Source organism: Mastigoproctus giganteus, chromosome 3, assembly GCF_048544385.1.
Source record: "Mastigoproctus giganteus isolate SK-2022 chromosome 3, ASM4854438v1, whole genome shotgun sequence".
NCBI lineage: Eukaryota > Metazoa > Arthropoda > Arachnida > Uropygi > Thelyphonidae > Mastigoproctus > Mastigoproctus giganteus.
The window spans coordinates 127,747,574-127,766,935 of NC_143577.1; the positions used below are offsets into that span (position 1 = coordinate 127,747,574).

The 19,362-nt window shown below is 36.7% G+C and overlaps 1 protein-coding gene across 7 annotated transcripts in view; it reads left to right on the plus strand.

Annotated features, from left to right (window-relative positions):
• LOC150088264 (ralBP1-associated Eps domain-containing protein 1-like) overlaps nt 1-19,362 on the plus strand; it is a 791,977-nt gene that overhangs the window by 199,506 nt on the left and 573,109 nt on the right. For all 7 annotated transcript variants that reach the window (XM_090369416.1, XM_090369413.1, XM_090369418.1 and 4 more), the window contains exons 6-7: nt 9,901-10,033; nt 18,939-19,121. In XM_090369416.1, the coding sequence (XP_090225542.1) occupies nt 9,901-10,033; nt 18,939-19,121 (316 nt within the window). The remainder of the gene's footprint in view (nt 1-9,900; nt 10,034-18,938; nt 19,122-19,362) is intronic.

A 19,362-nucleotide genomic window follows, 5' to 3' on the forward strand; every position in this document is an offset into this window, starting at 1 on the left:
AGTGTTTGTTCTTTTATTCGTTGGCTTGCAATCATTGCATACGTTGTAGTGTCTCTATGGGTCTTTACATTAGATACAATCGTAGTCCCTGTATAATGGTTACCTCTCACGTTGTTTGAGGCGCAGCCACAATTGCGATGTACTTCAGCATCCAAAGCATTATCCGGTTTCGAGCGCGAGGACCCCATATGTGAGTTTTGTGATCGCGAATAGGTGCGATTTGGCAGGTTCTGCTCCTGATGACTTCTGTGAGGCAGTATTTCCTGAGTATCCATTGGCATCTGCTGTCATTTCAGCATATACTGGTCTAGTGCTACGTTCAGGGCACACAATTTCAGACTCACATGTTGTAAGAATGGGGATGGAGAGGGGTCATGTGGTAATAAAGATGCGGTGGTTTGTGTAGGAGCTCTTGGTTTCGCGTGAAATTGTTCGTCCAGAGGATGCTGCTCATGATGGTCAGTTTCAACAGCAAGATCACAAACCGATTGCTTCAGGTCATCAAAGTTTTTCCCCAACACCTCCAATGTTTTGTGTATGCATTCATTGTGTTCTCGTAGTGCTACGTTCAGGGCTCACAACTTCAGACTCACCTGTTGTAAGAATGGGGATGGAGAGGGGACATGTGGTAATAAAGATGGGGTAGTTTGTGTAGGAGCTCTCAGTTTCGCTTCTTTTCAAGCAGTAGGTCTGCGAGGATATTATGAATTGGGGATAGCTTTATACATAGAGTTGTCTCGATATTTGTGAGGAGCGAGACCAAGAGTGGTCTGTGTTCGAGTGATGTTTGATTAACTATTGCGGAGATCTCTGTTGATAGGGTGTTATCCTGTTGGGAGCTACTAGATTTTTGCATGATGAGATCTGAAAGGCCATTTTGTTCTGCCAGTAATGAGTCAGGGGTCAATTCCACATGTGCATCTGATGATCTCAGGTTCGGGTTGGGTCCTGTGCTCAGGTGAATCCGAAATTTGGTTAACGTCGTTAAAAGTTTCACCAGTTGTTCCTAGTGAATGCATATAATTTTCTCCCTTACAGGGGGGGACACTGCCAAACTTTCCGTCACTGCCACCCGAGCCTCTTTAGGTCTAACGCGAGACATTCGCTTCCGTATGTCTTGAGACAGGAAGTACATTTTATAGCTACGTCCGGAACAATTCCACAAATTACACAGCTTTCATTATTTTGGTGATCTTGCTTTAAAGGCATTTTCAGATTTTAGGCGCAGATAAAAGGATTACGAGTGGGCTGGAAAAGAGTTTACAATTGCGTTTAGCAGTTGCCTTAACTACGTATCGTATTCCAAGTGATAAGTTTACCGATAAGATGCAAAATAAGTCAAAAATTACAGCTTATTTTAGTTGGCTAGACTTGTTACTGTTGGATGTAGAAATCCGGTTGTACAAGGCGTGGATAATTGCTAAGAGGCAGTAAATGACGCGTGTAGCCATGGTCACCTGACCGCAAGTACAAACTCATAGCGCATTTGCCTGACCTTGACCTGTAGCCAGAAGCAGTAGATATCTCTGGTCAGCCGTGAGTAGCAAAACAGCAAATTTTGCAGTATGAGAAAACTATAAATAATAAATACCTGGATGTCCTCTTGTTCAGCATCAAATTAGGACTACACCAACATCAAAATCATCATATAAACCTAAGCATAATTCTGTTAATTTAACTGATTAACCGGAGCAACAAAGACACACAGCCGTACAACTGAAGAGCCACTCCTTTAGACATAAATTTAAAGCACTAGCAAATTTCACGCACTAGCAGGGCTTTTGTGGATTTATTGGATGATTGTTTTCTACATCAGCATGTTCGGGAGGCAACTAGAGGGAGTAATACTCTTGATTTAATTATCAGCGGTGATTCTTCATGCATTAAGAATCTGCAGATAAATGAACCACTAGGGGGCAGTGATCACAGTGTGCTGAAGTGGGATTTACTCAAAGAGGTAACTACCATTAGGGGTAAAGGGAAGGGTTATTGCTTCCGTAAAGGCGACTACGATGGACTGAGACAGAATTTAAATTCTATACAGTGGGACCAACTGACGATGTTACCAACAGCAAATTCAAAATGGGAAGCATTCAAAGAACTTATCTTGGAAGCTACTAGGCTTTACATACCAACTAAGAAATATTGTTCAAGGTTTAGGCCAAAATGGATGTCAGATGAACTAATGAGGCATATGGCAGAGAAGAAAAATGCATGGGATACTTACAAATTAACACATGACACAGAAGCCTATGATAGATACAAGTTGATATGCAACCAAGTTACAAAGGAGGTTAGGCAGGCGAAGGCAGATTACGAGAAATCCTTGGCAAGGGATGCAAAGAAAAACAGCAAAGAGTTCTTTACTTATGTAAACTCTAGAAGGAAGGGGATGAATCAGATTGGTCCACTTGATATTGATGGGTCAACTGTTGATGATCCTGCTCAGGTAGCTAACAAACTAAGTGAATATTTTGCATCGACATTCACACATGAGGAGTTATTCAGCAAGGGGAATGCCAGAGGTGTATTCAACTCTAGTAAGCTACAGATTCTTGAAATAACTGGGAGTAAAGTGGAGGAGAAACTGTTGAAGATAAACACAAGAAAGGCACCAGGGGTGGATGGGATCTATCCAGTTATATTAAAGGAGGCAGCAAAGGAAGTAAGCAAACCCTTAGCCATAATTATGAGAGCTTCCTTGGACTCAGGGGAGGTACCCATAGACTGGAAATGTGCAAATGTGACCCCAATTCACAAAGGAGGATCAAAGGCTGACACAAGTAATTATAGACCTGTGAGCTTAACTTCTGTTCCAGGAAAATTAATGGAGGCACTGGTTAAAGAAACACTGCAGGATCATTTAGACAAGACTTCAGTTATAGCTCAGACACAGCATGGTTTTGTTAAGGGGAGGTCTTGCCTGACCAACTTGATTGGATACTATGATGCAGTCACAAAAGAACTGGATGCAGGGAATAACTTTGATATTATATACTTGGATCTTAGAAAGACTTTTCATACTGTTGCACATGGAAGACTGCTACACAAATTGGAGCAGTGTGACATTGGAGGCAAATTGCTGCTATGGATAAAGGGGTGGTTGAGGGGGAGAAGACAGAGAGTGGTAATCAATGGACACTGCTCATCGTGGACTAATGTTATTAGTGGAGTCCCTCAGGGCTCAGTCCATTATTGTTTTCTGTATTTATAAATGATATTGATGATGGTATATCAAGCTTAATGTCCAAGTTTGCAGACGATACAAAGGTTGGCAGGGTTGTCAAGGACACTACTGACACTGTGCTGCTGCAACAGGATCTGGAAAGGTTGAGCAGATGGGCTGAGAGGTGGCAAATGAAGTTTAACATTGACAAATGTAAAGTACTACACATGGGAAACAGCAACCCCAGAGCAATGTATCAACTGTGTGGTACTACACTGACAGTGGTAGAGAATGAAAGGGACTTGGGGGTGATTGTGCAGGCAGATATGAAGTTCTCTGAGCAGTGCAGATGGGCTGCAAGAGTAGCTCATGGAGTATTGTCAATGATATACAGGAATTTTTCCAGCAGGGATAAGGAGGTGATTATTCCATTGTATAAGGCAATGGTCAGGCCACACCTAGAGTACTGTATACAGGTCTGGAGGCCTCATTTCAAGAAGGATGTAGAGCTTCTGGAACGAGTACAGAGAAGGGCAACAAGATTAGTGAATGGAACAAAGGGGTGCTCTTACGAAGGAAGGCTTAAGTTTTGCAAATTACAGTGTCTGGAGACTAGGCACCAGCGAGGTGATCTGATAGAGGTGTATAAAGCCTTGAATGGTTTAAGCATGCTCAGTGCTGATGGGATTCTTCCTCTAGCTCAGAAAAATCACCTGAGAGGGCATAAATTCAAATTGAGGAAAGACAGATGTAGGATAGACGTGAGGAAATTTGCCTTTAGCCAGCGGGTGGTTGGTTGGTGGAACAGACTTCCATTCCTTGTGGTGGAGGTTGATAGCCTAAATAAGTTTAAGGCTCAGCTGGACAGGTATTTTGAACGAACAGAGGGGTGAAGTGGAAGTGGTTTTTTTTTTTTTTTTGGCTGATGCTGCATAAGCTTGCTTTCTTGCATCAAATGCCTCTACTAATGCTAATGCTAATCAAATCTGACCTACCACAGATATTGTCCTCAGATCTCTGGTTATTCCCCTAAAATCTCTCTCTCTCTCTCTGTCTCTCTCTCTCTCTCTCTCTCTCTCTCTCTCTCTCTCTCTCTCTCTCTCTCTCTCTCTCTCTTGTAGGCTTCAAAACTGCATTCAGTCAGATTAATTAATGTCTTATCTTACAAAGTCTCTCCACTCTTGGTCATAATAAACATTCTGTTTCTGCTGCATACCCTTTTTATAGATACTTCCATGGGCACTGTTCTTCTGAATTGACTTCTGTAATTTACCTGCTCTCTTCCAAACTAGCCCAACAAATTCCACAACCAGTCAGCATGCATTTATTGTTTAACTTCAAACTCACAGATCCATCATTTTTCCCTTCCTCTTTTATCAATTCAACTTCTGTTTACTGGAACAACCTTTCTTTTGTGTGTATTTGCCAAAAATTACAATCTTCAGAAATTTACAAGTATTATGAAATGTATCTTCAGTCGTCTTATCCTTCAGCCTTTGGATGGTACTAAATCATTATACGTTCTAATACCTTTTGTTTTTGAGATTTTCATAAAATAAAAAAATCTCATGAACAATTTTAAATTTTTTCTTATTGATTGGAATTCTTGGTTCATGTGTTACAAATAGTAGGATCAATTTTTTTTTTAAACTGCCGGGATGACTGTTAGTTATTTCAGCATATTAGAGAAAGTACAAGAGGCCCAGATATTCTTACTTGGTCTTCACAAAGGATAAGATGTAACATGTATTATTATTTTTTGACATTATAGTAATTTTATGGGTAAATTTCATTGGTTAAAGGCAAAGGAGATGGTTTCAGTTTTAATGAGTTAAGAAGCTATTGTGGGTTAAGAGTCTACTTAGGCTGTATTAACTGGGTTGTAATTTGAAGTTGTGGAATACAAAAATTCTGTGGAGAAATATTAAAGTAAATTTCTTGTAAGCCATAAACTTATTCATTCCATTGTCACAAAAGGTGGATTTCAAAATGGATGACAAGAGCATATAAGAGCTTGTAAAGCTAATGAAGGAAGTATGGGATGGATAGTTACAAATTATCCCATCACACCGCCACAATGAGAACTATAAGCAGATGTTTAACAATAGCCCAGATCAGATTAAAAAGGTGGAAAACAAGTGTGAAAAATTGCTGACAAAAAGCAATAAGAGTGTAGACAAAGAGTTCTCATATTTCAGTGTGCAAAATGGAAGATAATAAATCATATAGGTCTTCTCCATGCCCGAAACAGTGATATTACAAAATTTGGCAGGACTGGAGATGAGCTGAACAGTATTTTGTATAGATCCATTTTTACAACTGAAAGCACATTTGAAGTCAGGTGAAATAGAGAAAGAGAGCCAGATTGCAATAAGTTTTGTGATATAACAATCTCTGAGAAGCACCTGTCTGAAACTATGAAAGCTGAAAGTGAGTAAGGCCTTGTGAGCAGATGAAGTGCATTATACTGTTAGAATTGCTACTGAGATCACTAAATTCTAGAATGATTCATTTAGACTGAAGTATAAATGTTTCACCCATTCATTAGGTTGGGCCAAGTTGGAAATGAGTAACTTTTGATCATTGAGCATGATTTCTGTACTGAGTGAGATAATGGAATTTGGTGATTAAGGATATTAGTTGATATTAGTACAGAAAAGTACAGTACAGAAATCTTGATAAGAATAAAATCCTAAAGGGATCACAGCATGAATTTGTAAAAGGAAAGTCATGCTTGACAAACTGGTGAATAAAATTACTATGAAGTTAAAGACATTTATATGCTAAAAACAGTTTCAATATTGTGTAGATAGATTTTAATTAAAATGTTGATTTATTTCCCTGTGAAAGGCTACTGGACAAACTGAGATTACCAGTAAAATCCTCAAAGGATCTGGAGCTAGCTAAGTAAATGAAAACAGAGTGGTAATTGTAATTGATGGGTGTTTCTGTAGAGTGGACTAAGTTAGTGACAAGGGCCTCTTCTTGTATCTGATTTTCTCTAATGATATTAAAGAGGGGGGGGGGGTGTACTGGAAAAGCTGCCAAGGACAATTGGGAAAAACAATCAGGTATACGTATGATACATTTTTTTCAAGCACAAAGGAGTATATCTACCTTTTGATAGTTATTTTAATGCAGCATCAACCAAGTACAAATGTTTATGTACAAATTTTTATTGAACCCCTTTGAAATGCCATCAATAAACTGTTTGCACAGTTCTATGGATGGCACCTTTATATTTATAATAGTTTCAAAAATCAATTTAGAGCAAGATGTGGGCTTAAGGCCAAAATTGAAATAAATCCTTGCATTCAGATTTGTATATTGATGAAACTGAATCAAATAATATGTATGTAAACCTAAAGTATATTACTGCATAGAAATCAGTAATAACATTATTTTGTATAACATTATTTTCTGTGATTGATTTTTTTTTTTTTTTTTTTTTCGATTTTTTTTAAATGAAGTTTTGATTTTACATACATAGTTTTTCCAGTTTTTATGAACTTCCAAATTCCTTGAGAAATTTACTCCAGGTCATGTACACATTGTCCTGAAACTCACAAATGGTTTAAAACATGTTATAGCAGAAATTAAGAATACTTCATTTGTTAGTTGGTAAGAGATTCAAAGATGAAACAAGGCAAAATATAACTGACTTGCTGTGATCATCACAATGTGTGAGAAGTAGATATATCATTTATATGAGTTAATTTCATGAGCTAATGAAAAGAACATTAAATCCATAATATCAAATACAGTGTAGTAAAATTGATATCATTGCACGTGTAATGATTGCTTAAATAAATTAATAGAAGTGAAAGGATCATAATCATTTTTATCTAGAATATTTAGTAAAGAGACAATTGAGCTATTTCCCATATGCTTGATACTTAAAAAATGAGTTTTTTGCATAGTATCTGCACAATATCCTACTTGCAAATGAGTTATTTGCACAATATCCTCCAATGAAGGGATTTTAACTTGTGTATCTTCAAATGATTGTCATTGTCTGCTCTGTGATAATCAGGAAGCATGGCATGTTTGATTAAATACTTGATCATTTTTGTTTGCACATGTTTTTTTGATTTATTGATGTGAAGATCAAAGTCTGGAGACCAAAAAGGACACACAAAGTCTAATATGGGAATTACTAAAGTAGTAAATAATATTTTGATTACTTGTGTTTTGTAAAATGAAGATGAATTGCATTTGATATAACCTGCTTGTCTGTGTGCCTGTTCAGTTATGTGATCTATATGTGAAGAGAAGGAATAGTTACTTGCAATTACAACATCTCTGCGTTCATTAATAATTGATAATTGTTGTTACTGAATTATGTAGGTTAACTTTATTCCTTTGTTGCAAGGATCTTTGTAAGTAGTAATAATGTAAAGTAGTTTACATTTTTCTATATTTCCTTTTTTTATACATTCCTATATTATTCACCTATCTCTTTCTATGTATGGTAAATGGTGCAGTAAATATTAGTAGTGTCCATATGAGGAAAATCTTCTACTATATAGGATACAGAGAAACTGTCAAACTACAGACACCCCCCCCCCCTCCCCCAAATCCAAATGGTCTTTAACTCCAACAAAACCAATTGTTGGGTCCCTGTCCCCACTCCCCTCTCTCCATAATGATGAACGTAGTAATAGTTTCACTGCTACAGGGTTTGGTAATTAGGTATCTTAGAGGGGACTTGATTTTGTTATAAATATTTCCGGAACTAGGGGTCATAAATTGAAATTACAGGGAAAGGGGAATTTATGATGTAGGAAGTTGTCCTTTACTCTGGGAGTCGTTAATTACTGGAATAAGTTACCTCCATGGGTAGTTGAGGCTAACAGTTTTGGGAAATTCCTAAGTCAGAGGATAGGTACCAGTTGTGAGGAGGGAATCACATAAGTATTTTATTTTTTTAATTGTTGGCTGGTGCAGCAAAAGTGTGGGGATTCTTTGTACCATATGGCTAATTCTATAAGAATTAAAAATTACAGGAGTAATCAAAATACAAATTTTTTGAACAGATGTGTATGTGTGATTTAAAACAGTAGTTAAATGAGTAGTAAAGTAATTGATTAGAAATTAACATACTAGCAAACTATGTTTCATTCAGAGCGTACATGCTCCACATTTTGAATGAAATGTGATCATTCAGAATGCGGAACATTGTTTACTCTAAATGATGACATTTCTGTTTTAAAAAATTAAGCAATTTTGTTTTATTTAAATTTTGTGCATCTAAAAATGAGCTTTGTTCAGAGTATATTATAATGATGAATGACAGGTGGTTGAATATTAATGCATGATTGTTATTGATTGTCTTATGTATACAGGCAGTTCTCGCTCAATGCGTTTTCGCTTTACGAGTTCCTGAGTTTTTTTTTTTTTTTTTTTCAAGTATCAAGTATCAACAAAATCGAAAATATGAACATTAACTGCAAAAAATGAATGTTAAACATTCATAAATATTGCATTTCAAACCACACACGTAGTTATACAATACAACGTACCCCACTTTACGATATTAATCTATTATCATCATATCGCGAAAATATCGTAATGTCAACCCAGTAACAAATTGGTTTTTGGTAATTTATTCCACGACCTTCTGAGTTCGTGGAATGAATCCCTAAAAGGTCGTTTGTTTTTATAGTGTGAATTGTATTAGTTACGAATTAAACGCACTACACTTTCATCATTATCATATGTTATAAGAACCAATTATGAACGGCTTTGTTGATATTTTTCTAAAGCACATTTCTGGACGTCACGACCATAAAACAATAAAAACAATTTGCACTTTCCGGTTTAATGGGCTTTTCTGTTACTTCAAGCAATTATAAATGGGTAATAAACTCCATGTTGTTGCATTTGCGAAAATACCAATAGCTGGAATTGTGTGGGTTTTTACACTATTATGGTGAAATGTGTTTGTCCTTGACTAAAATCTTCAATCCTATAAAAAACATAAATAAATTTTCAGAATCTTCTCTTTGTTCCTTTTTTTTTTTAAGCTTTGTAAACTTGTTACTCCGTGCAAATCGTGTTAGTTGCAATTTGTGCATTCCTTAAAAAATGCTATTGAAATTTATAAAGAAAAGATAAGATTATCTTGGAAATAAATGCCTCTTGAAGCATTTCTGAAGAAGACGACTCCATAATCAAGGCACCTCCATAGCCAGGTGGGCAGGAGCAGCAGTGCGTAGCACATGCTTCTTGATTAGACTGGGGTTCAAGCTCATGACCACCAAATACAAAGGATGCTGAAAGGTCAGGGAATGACCACCGCATATCCCTGGAGCAATATGGCCTTAGTTGCTTATGCTCCTAAAAACCAAAATAACAAATAACGTTGTAGAACAAACCAACGAGTGCCGAGCCAATAATGAATGATCAATGAGTGTACATTTAGTCGATGATGATGATGAAGAATGAACATTCTTTAACATTTGTAAGTCATGAATAATTTCTTTATTATTATAATTTGCTTGATTTTACAGACTACATTTTAATTTCTTTGGATAAATCAATCATTGTTTAAACATAAACTAATTAGCTAACTAATTTCATTGTTGATAACGTAACCCCTTTTTTTAACATTATGTCTATGGGAAATAAATTCCCTCTTTACGAGCGCGCACTAGGAACGAATTAACTTGTAAAGTCGAGAACTACCTGTACAACCATTATTTTATTTTATTTATTTTGGTATCTATTTCCAGGTAATAACACAAACTGTTTCTAGCTCTGTAATAGGTGAAGGAGATTGTCATGGCTCTCCTGAAATTCCTTCTTCACCTCAAATATCATGCTTATTTCATGGAGATAAAAGTTGGACTATGTTTCACAAACAAGGTAATACAAATAATGATACTAAAGTGACTCTATTCACATGAGTTTAAATTGCATTACACTAAGATCTCAGCAATTTGGAGTAATAGAATGAAAATGGTAGACTATATTGGTCCAAATTATAGAATATAGTTATGTAAAATATTTTCAGGTTTTAGTTCATAAAAATAGCCACATTTATTCATGATCCAGTAAAAATATTAATTTAGATGGTATTAGGACCCAAATGGCAAAAATAATATTTTATGAAAATGTTTATATTCAAAACAAAGTTCAAATCAGAATTTATTTAATGTGATATACATTAATAACTTTAAATTTTAGTCAGTTTCTAGACTCTCCCAAATCACATGAAAATTCTGTTAAGTTATTAATGTTATTAAAAGTCTTGTTGTATTCCCATTTCATTTTTTTATTTCTCTTGCAGTGTGAAAATATTCATTGAATATACCTCATCAGAATTAGCCAATTTAATGAGACAGTTTTTGATTTGTTTTATTTTATTTATTTATTTTTTTTTTTTCTGTACTTTCCTGGTTTTTTTTTTTTTTTTTTTTTTTTCTGCTTAAACTACAGATTTTTCCCTTAGAAATGCTTAAGTATTTCTTTTTCTGTCACTGTAAAGTGTACAATTATCCTTCTTTTAGTTCTTACATACACCAAATTAATATTCTGTTCACTACTGTTGGCTGGTGTTTATCATTAATTATTATAGTATGGAAATTCCCAGCCCCATAGGCCTGTTTGAAGACACTACTGTTCTGCAACATATTTTGTAATTTTACAGTACCAGCAAAAAAAAAAAAAAAAAAAAAATCCACCCACTTAATTTGTCCATCCCATCTAATAATTTTTGTAATGCTTCTTTAAATTTATTCCAATTATTGACTTCTACAACACCAGACAAAATTTTGTTTCTATAAGCAGTTACTCTCTGGCTGAAAGCAAATTTTTACCTATCTATCCTGCAGCCATCCTTTTTCAAAACTTCAGTGTGTTCACTTCATTGCCGACCGGCCTATCCGACTGGGTAAATTGCCTGCCTGGCAACCCAAAGGTCGTGGGTTCGAATCCTGCCTTGGACTTGGATCAGAGTAGAAAATGCAAAAACTTTGGGAGGTGCAATATGGCCACAGAAGCCGATGCACCAACAACTAACAAAAAAAAAAAAAAAAAAAGTTCACTTCATTGGTGCCTAGTTTCAGAATGCTGCAATTTGAAGAACATATCTTTTATTGTAAGAATTCCCATTTTTGTATGCTTGACTAACTTGGTTGCTCTTTTCTGTACCCATTCTGAATGATCCATGTTGTTCTTAAAATGAGTGCTTCAGTCCTGTTACAGTACTTAAGTTGTGGCCTAACTATTGCCTTACATGAGGAGTAACCACCTCCTTGTCCCTCCAATAATATTTGTTCTGTCAACATTCTTGAATATAACTGACAGAACCCCATGAGCTGCTCTAGCAGCCTGGTTTCACTGTTCAGATATCTTAATATCTGACTGTACAATTATCCATAGGTCTCTTTTGTTCTCTGTCATCTTGCATGTGGTACCACCTAAGTGGTATGTTAATCTGGGATTACTGCCACCCATATAAAGTACCTTGCATTTATCAATATTAAAACTCAATTGCCGTCTCTCGGTTCTAGGGTTTTGCATTGGACCACGTTGATTCATTGTTCATTGTAAGCTTAGACAGTAAACTTGATATGCCTTCATTATTATGATTAATAAATGTGTGTGTGTTGTGCGGTTTTTAGGAGCATTAGCAACTAAGGCCATATTGCTCCGGGATATGCGTTGGTCATTCCCTGACCCTTCCGCATCCTCCGTATTTGGTGGTGACGGGCTCGAACCCCGGTCTAATCAATAAGCATGTGCTACGCACTGCTGCTCCTTCCCACCTGGCTACGGAGTCGCCAGATTAATAAATATTGAAAACAGTGAGGGACCATCAGTGAATTGTGAAGACCTTCACTGGAGCTCACATCTGGTGAGTATGGACTTGGCAACCCAGGGTCCTGAGCTGGATATCATCATTCTTCTCTTTCTTGGTGATTCCTTTCGACTTCTGACTCTTGTTTTCTCTCTCTCTCTCTCAGGATAATTCAGAATTTTTTTTTTTTTTTTTTTGGTTGGTGCAGCATAAGTCTTTTCCTTGCACCATATGGCAAATAATAATAATAATATAATAAACGCACTTTCTCTTGTGCCACTCGACCATTCCTTTTTCCATAGCAGTAAGCAAGATTAGTCAAGAACACAAAGGAGTACACTTACCACAAAAGACTTTGGTTCTGCAAATTGCATCACTTGGAAACTAGGCACTTGAAAGGAGATGTGATTGAAGTTTTAATGATGATCATATTCTAACTCTTTATCAGACTGGCGTATTATAGCCTTAGCATTATTAGCATTAGCATTATTGCTAATGCGCCAATAAAACCCAACAACCAACCAACCAACTTTATTAGACAAGGCACACAAGTGGGCATAAACGAAAAATGGATGGCTGTAGGATAGATGTGCAAAAATATTGTTTCGGCTAGAGAGTAACTGATGTGTTGGAGCAAATTACTATCTAGTATTGTGGAAATGTGTAATTTGAATAAATTGACAGAAGATTTAGACATATTATTAGAGAGTAGAATTGGATGAGGTGGATAGTTTTTTTTTTTTTTTTTGCTTACTTCCTTGCATAATCTCCCACTGTTAATACTAATACCAAAATGACATTTTTAGTGATGATATTTTAAAATATATAAATATTCAGCATATATGAGTTACAATTAAATAATAAAAAATGGAAATTTAAAGTTTTTAAAGGCAAATATATTCAAAACAAATTAAATTGAGTTACATTTATGTATACTGTAAATACACTTAGACATTTTTAAAATTTCATTGAGATGGATGTGCTTTGCCTGAACTCAGCAGCAAGGAGATCCACCCCGGGGTTTTTTATCCCAAGAGACTGCTATTCTGAAATCTGGCTCTATATGCAGATCAGAATGAATTTTGTTTTATAATTTTAATTTGGAGAAAATAGCTTCCCAGAGATAAGATTTTTGATATTCTCTCTTCATGGAGACCCTAAAGTTTGCAGTTGTCTTTGCTTTGAATTCCATTTTTAATATGAACTATTAGTTGTTTGTGCCCAACATTTTGAGGATGGGCTTCCTACATCGAAATCACCAAGAGAATTTTGTATTTACAAAAAAGGGGCTTTTCAGTTCCCTCTAACCTTTCAAATAGGTGGTGGTTTTCAAGGTGGGATGTTACGACAGCATCATTCTGAGTCTGACTGTTCTTTTCTGGAGTGAGTTTCTTCACAAAATTTTGAAAACTTGGTACATAGATTATTTTAACCATTAATTTCATCTTATTTTGACTTGCTTGCAAAGTATTAGAATGAAATTATTTCAAAATAAAATCTGAATTAAAAAAAAAAAATCAGAAAAGAATATTAAAAATTCTTAAAAAATTCACAAAAAACTCATTACTTCTTTTTTGATGTAATATTACCATCTCCATCAGTTTATCACTTGTTTGTTTTCATCATCTTCTGGATAAGAATTTCAGAGAATTTTGGCTTTTGTAAGCCAAAATCATGTAAGGCAATGTTTCGGGTACTGTAAAGACAAGCACAGATACCCCATATATTATGATTTTGAAGAAAATATATGGGAATGCTACCTCCTTTATTAGACTAGACAAAGACAGTAGGAAATTTAAAATCGAGAAAAGAGTTCGACAAGGAGACACAATATCTCCGAAGCTGTTTACTGCTGCCCTTGAGGAAGCTTTCAGAAGATTAGACTGGTCGCAGAAAGGAGTCAATGTGAACGGAGAGTACCTAAACCATTTACGATTTGCAGATGACATCGTGGTCCTAAGCCACGATCCCAAAGAATTAGAGGAAAATCTTAATCAGTTATGCACAGTTAGTAAGGATTTTGGACTAAAGATGAATATGGCTAAAACAAAAGTAAGGGTGAACAAGAATGCCACAGAAAGAGATATAATGATTGAAGGAGCAGTAATTGAAAAGGTGGAGTCACATACTTATCTGGGACAAGTCATTAGGTGTAATAATGATAAATGGCGGGAAGTCAAGAGAAGAATAAATTTTGGATGTATAGCATTCAGGAAATATAGTCACATACTGAAGAGCAATAACCCAATTTGTCTGAAACGTAAAATAATGAGCCATAGTATACTCTCCACCATGACTTATGGAAGTGAAGCTTGGGCACTCACCAAAAGAATGGAATAGAAGCTGAGAACTACACAGTGAAGAATGGAACGAATTATATTGGGAATCAGACTGTTAGATAAGAAGAGAAACACATGGATTAGATAGAAAACTCAAGTAAAGGACATTCTAATCAAAACTAAAGAACTAAAATGGTCTTTGGCAGGACACATAGCTCGAAGACATGATGACAGATGGACTAGGATAATAACAGAATGGTACCCAAGAGGAGCTAGAAGAACACCTTGAATACAACGACGGAGATAAACAGATGAAATTCATGAGTTTGTGGGTAGTAATTGGATGGCCATTGCACAAAACAGAAGAAACTAGAAAGTTGCTGGAGAGGCCATCATCCTGCAGTGGATTGAAAATGGCTGATGATGAAGCCAAAATCATAAAGGGCAGTGGATGACAGGCACCTAGTATCATTTTAAATCTGTTTTTAAAATTATATAATTTTGTGCTGCCATAAAGTGCCTAAAATTATAGATTGTAACATTTACTGAATCATATGTAACTTATGATAAGATTTGTATTTTGAAACATTATTTGAAATGTATTTTGAACAAACTAGAAAATTCATATATATACTCCTCAGGGTTTATACACCAAAAACGTATAGCATTAGCATTAGTTGAGGCATATGATGCAAGAAAGCAAGCTTATGCAGCATCAGCCAAAAAAAAAAAAAAAAACACCCTTATTTCACCCATCCCCTCGCTCCAAATGTTTGCAAGTTCTGCCTTGAATCTATTTAAGCTATCAACTTCTACAACAGATGGAAGTTTGCTCCAATAATCAATCACCCGCTGGCTAAATGCAGACTTCCACACATTTATCCTACAACTGTCTTTCCTCAATTTGAATTTATGCCCTATCAGGCGATTATTGTGAGCAAGAGGAACAATCTCATCCGCATTGAGCATGCTCAAACAATTCAAAGCTTTATACACCTCAATGAGATCACCTCACAGGTGCCTAGTCTCCGGACACTGTAATTTGCAAAACTTAAGCCTTTCTTCGTAAGAGCAACCCTTTGTTCTGTTCACTACTCTTGTTGCCTGTACTCGTTCCAACAGCTCTACAGCTTTCTTAAAATGAGGCCTACAGAACTGTTTACAGTACTCAAGGTGTGGCCTGACCATTGCCTTATACAAGGGAATAATCACCTCCCTATCCCTGCTAGAAAAATACCTGTATATCATTGACAAGACACCATGAGCTACTCTTGCAGACCGTCTCCACTGCTCAGAAAACTTCATATCTGCCTGCACAATTACCCCCAGGTTCGTTTCATTCTCTAATCACTGTCAGTATGGTACCACAGAGTTGATACGTTACTCTGGGATTACTGCTTCCCTTATACGTAGTGCTTAATATGTAGTACTTCACATTTGTCAATGTCAAACTTCATTTGCCACCTCTCAGCCCATCTGCTCAACTTTTCTAGATCCTGTTTCAGCAGTGTACTGTCATTAGTGTCGTGAACAACCCTGACAACCTTAGTATCATCTGCAAATTTGGACATTAAGCCTGATGTACCATCATCATTTATAAATACAGAAAACAACAATGGACCCAACAGTGAATCCTGAGGGACTCCACTAATAACATTAGACCACGAAGAGCAGTGTCCATTGATTACCACTCTCTGTCTTCCACTTAATCATCCCTTTATCCATAGCAGCAATTTGCCTCCAATGCCACACTGCTCCAATTTGTGCAACAGTATCAAAGGCCTTTCTAAGATTCAAATATATGATATCAAAGTTATTCTTTGCATCCAGTTCCTTTGTGACTACATCATAGTATCCAATCAAATTAGTCAGACAAGACTTCCCCCTTAACAAACCCATGCTGTGTCCAAGCTATAACTGAAGTCTTGTCTAGATGTCCTGCAATGCTTCTTTAACCAGTGCCTCCATTAATTTCCCTGGAACAGAAGTTAAACTAACAGGTCTGTAATTACCTGTCTCCCTTTGATCCTCCTTTGTGGATTGGGGTCACATTTGCACATCTCCAGTCCGTGGGTACCTCCCCGGAGTCCAGGGAAGCTCTCATAATTATGGCTAAGAGTTTGCATATTTCCTTTGCCCTCTCCTTTAGTATAACTGGATAGATTCCATCCACCCCAGATACCTTTCTTATGTTTATCTTCAACAATTTCTCCTCCACTTTACTCTCAGTTATTACAAGATTATCTAGCTTACTGCCCGAGTTGAATACACATCTGGCACTTCCCTCTCTGAATAACTCCTCATGTGTGAATGTAGATACAAAATATTCATTTAGTTTGTTAGCCACCTGAGTAGGATCATCAACAGTTGAACCATCGATATCAAGTGGACCCATCTGATTCATCCCCTACCTTCTAGAGTTTACCTAAGTAAAGAACTCTTTGCTTTTTTTCTTTGCATCCTTTTCCAAAGATTTCTCGTAATCGGCCTTCACCTGCCTAACCTCCTTTGTAACTTGGTTATAGACTAGCTTATATCTATCATAGGCTTCTGTGTCACATGTTCATTTATATGTATCCCATGCATTTTTCTGCTCTGTCACATGTCTAATTAGTTCATCTGCCATCCATTTAGTCAGACAAGACTAAATGTTGAACAATATTTCTTTGTTGGTATTAAAAGCCTAGTAGCTTCCAAGATTAATTCTTTGGATGCTTTCCATTTGAATTTGCTGTTGGTAACATCATCAGTTGGTCTCACCGTATAGAATTTAAATACTGTTTCAGACCACCGTAGTCACCTTTACAAAACAAAAACCCTTCCCTTTACCCTTGATGGTAGTTACCTCTTTGAGTAAATACCACTTCAGCACACTGTGATCAGTGCCACCTAGTGGTTCCTTTATCTGCAGATTCTTGATGCATGAAGAATCGCTACTGATAATCAGATCAAGAGTATTACTCTCTCTTGTTGCCTCCTGAACATGCTTCTGTAGAAAACAATCATCCAATAAATCCACAAAAGCCTTGCTAGTGTGTGAGTGACCAACCCAAAAATTCCAGTCAATCTCTGGGAAATTAAAATCCCCCATTATAAGACACTCTGATTTACTGGTCTATTTCTCTGCACAATTGTGCATTATACTCATCAGATTCATTTGGCCTATAATACACACCTACTCTCATTTTTCCTTTCCCAGTGCTTATGTCACACCAAACAGATTCAACATTGCATTGTCCACCAACATCAATTGGATGCACTTCCTTAGATTTTATGTGTTTCTTAACTAACATCATAACCCCTCCTCCCTTTCTGTTCTGTTGTGGCGCCTCCGTAGCCAAGTGGGAAGGAGCAGTAGTGCATGGCACACACTTCTTGATTAGACCTGGGTTCAAACCCGTCACCACCAAATGCGGAGGATGCGGAAAGGTCGGGGAATGACCACCGCATATCCTGGAGGAATATGGCCTTAGTTGCTAATGCTCCTAAAATCCAAATAACAAACATAAAAAAACGACTGGCCTGTCTATCCTTTCTGTACACATTGTACTCCCCAATTTCCAGTTCTGCAATGCTTATGTCTGTGTAACACCATGTCTCTAATATCCCAACAATATCTGCCTTTGATGTCTTGACTAGCACTTCAAGCTCATCGAATTTATTAACTATACTCCTAGCATTAGTGTATGTGCAAGTATACATTTACCTGTTTCTACTCTTAGTTACCCTAACACTGCCCATATATTTACTTGTTCCAATATGACTCGCAGCTGTCCTTTAAATCCCCATTGCCTTGCTTTACAGGCTGCCGCTCAATTGCATTTCATTAAAAGTAGTGCAAGAATCGCTTTTACCTCTGCCAGCGGCTACTGTTAATCTATTAGTCCGTGTATCCCCTCCCCGAGCTGGCAGTTTTCCGACCCACCTAACTCTGCCTCGATAGCGTCAGCAAATATTCTTGTACCCTTTCTATTTAAGTGTGTCCCATCCCTGTAGAAGCAGTCTCTCATGTTAACAAGCACAGACCAGGCTGAGAAAAATTCTACCCCTTGAACCTTGCACTCTCTCCAGGGACAAATTGATTGACAAGTCTGTCAGCATATACTCCCTCCTATCGTGTCTGGGCAGAATTGCAGACACTTTCAAATTCAACCCTAACTCACGGCTTTTTTTTCAGCATTGACTTGTACTTGTTAAAGTACACACTGGGAGTGGTAGTAATGGACTGCCAGATACTGCAGGCTGATCAGCATTATCCCAGAATAGTCACAAGTCGTTAGTCTCCTACAAGCATGTAATATGTAACAGATTACCTGGCTGTAAATTGAAGTGTAACCTTAACAAGTTACTGTTCCAATGACATACAGGTCGGGCGACCTCTATGGTGATAATAAACTGACTCATTCCTCTCTCTCTCTCTCTCTCTCTCTCTCTCTCTCTCTCTCTCTCTCTCTCTCTCTCTCTCTCTCTCTCTCATTTTGTAGGGGGAGCTGTATTTTTCATGAGTGTTTGTTAACTTTTGTTAAATTTAATTTTAAATGCCATTTTGTTTTTTTCTTCGTAAAATTACAACTGCATATATAACAACTTGTAAAATAACAACTGTGCTTTAACAAAATGTATTTTAGAATCTGGAATAAAAATTTTGCAATTTAATTTTAACATTTCCAAAACAAATTTTTATTTGTAGATGGTCATTTGAATTGGGCTCAGTTTGAAGAACACCATCATCTTTTGGGGAATGAAGAGGATAGTAGTGAAAGGCATTCCAGTGATGAGGAATATGATATCTGGTCAATTACTGATGAACAAAAAGAATATTATATTAATCAATTCAAATCTATGCAGCCAGAACTGAAAGGAAGAATTATGGGTAAAACTTCTGCCAAGCTTTTTTATTGTTTTTTTATGTTTTTTTCCCACAAATTTAATTGAATTATCTGTATGTCCATTAATCACTTTGGATTGGCTGTGATGCTGAAATATTGCCAGCATGATGGCTTTCTAAACTGTTATGGGCATGGTTGGATGTACAGTGTGAACGCAAGTGTGCGTGTGTGTGATAGGAAGACTAGCGTTTAAATAATTGAAACATTATTAGGAAGATAAGTGCA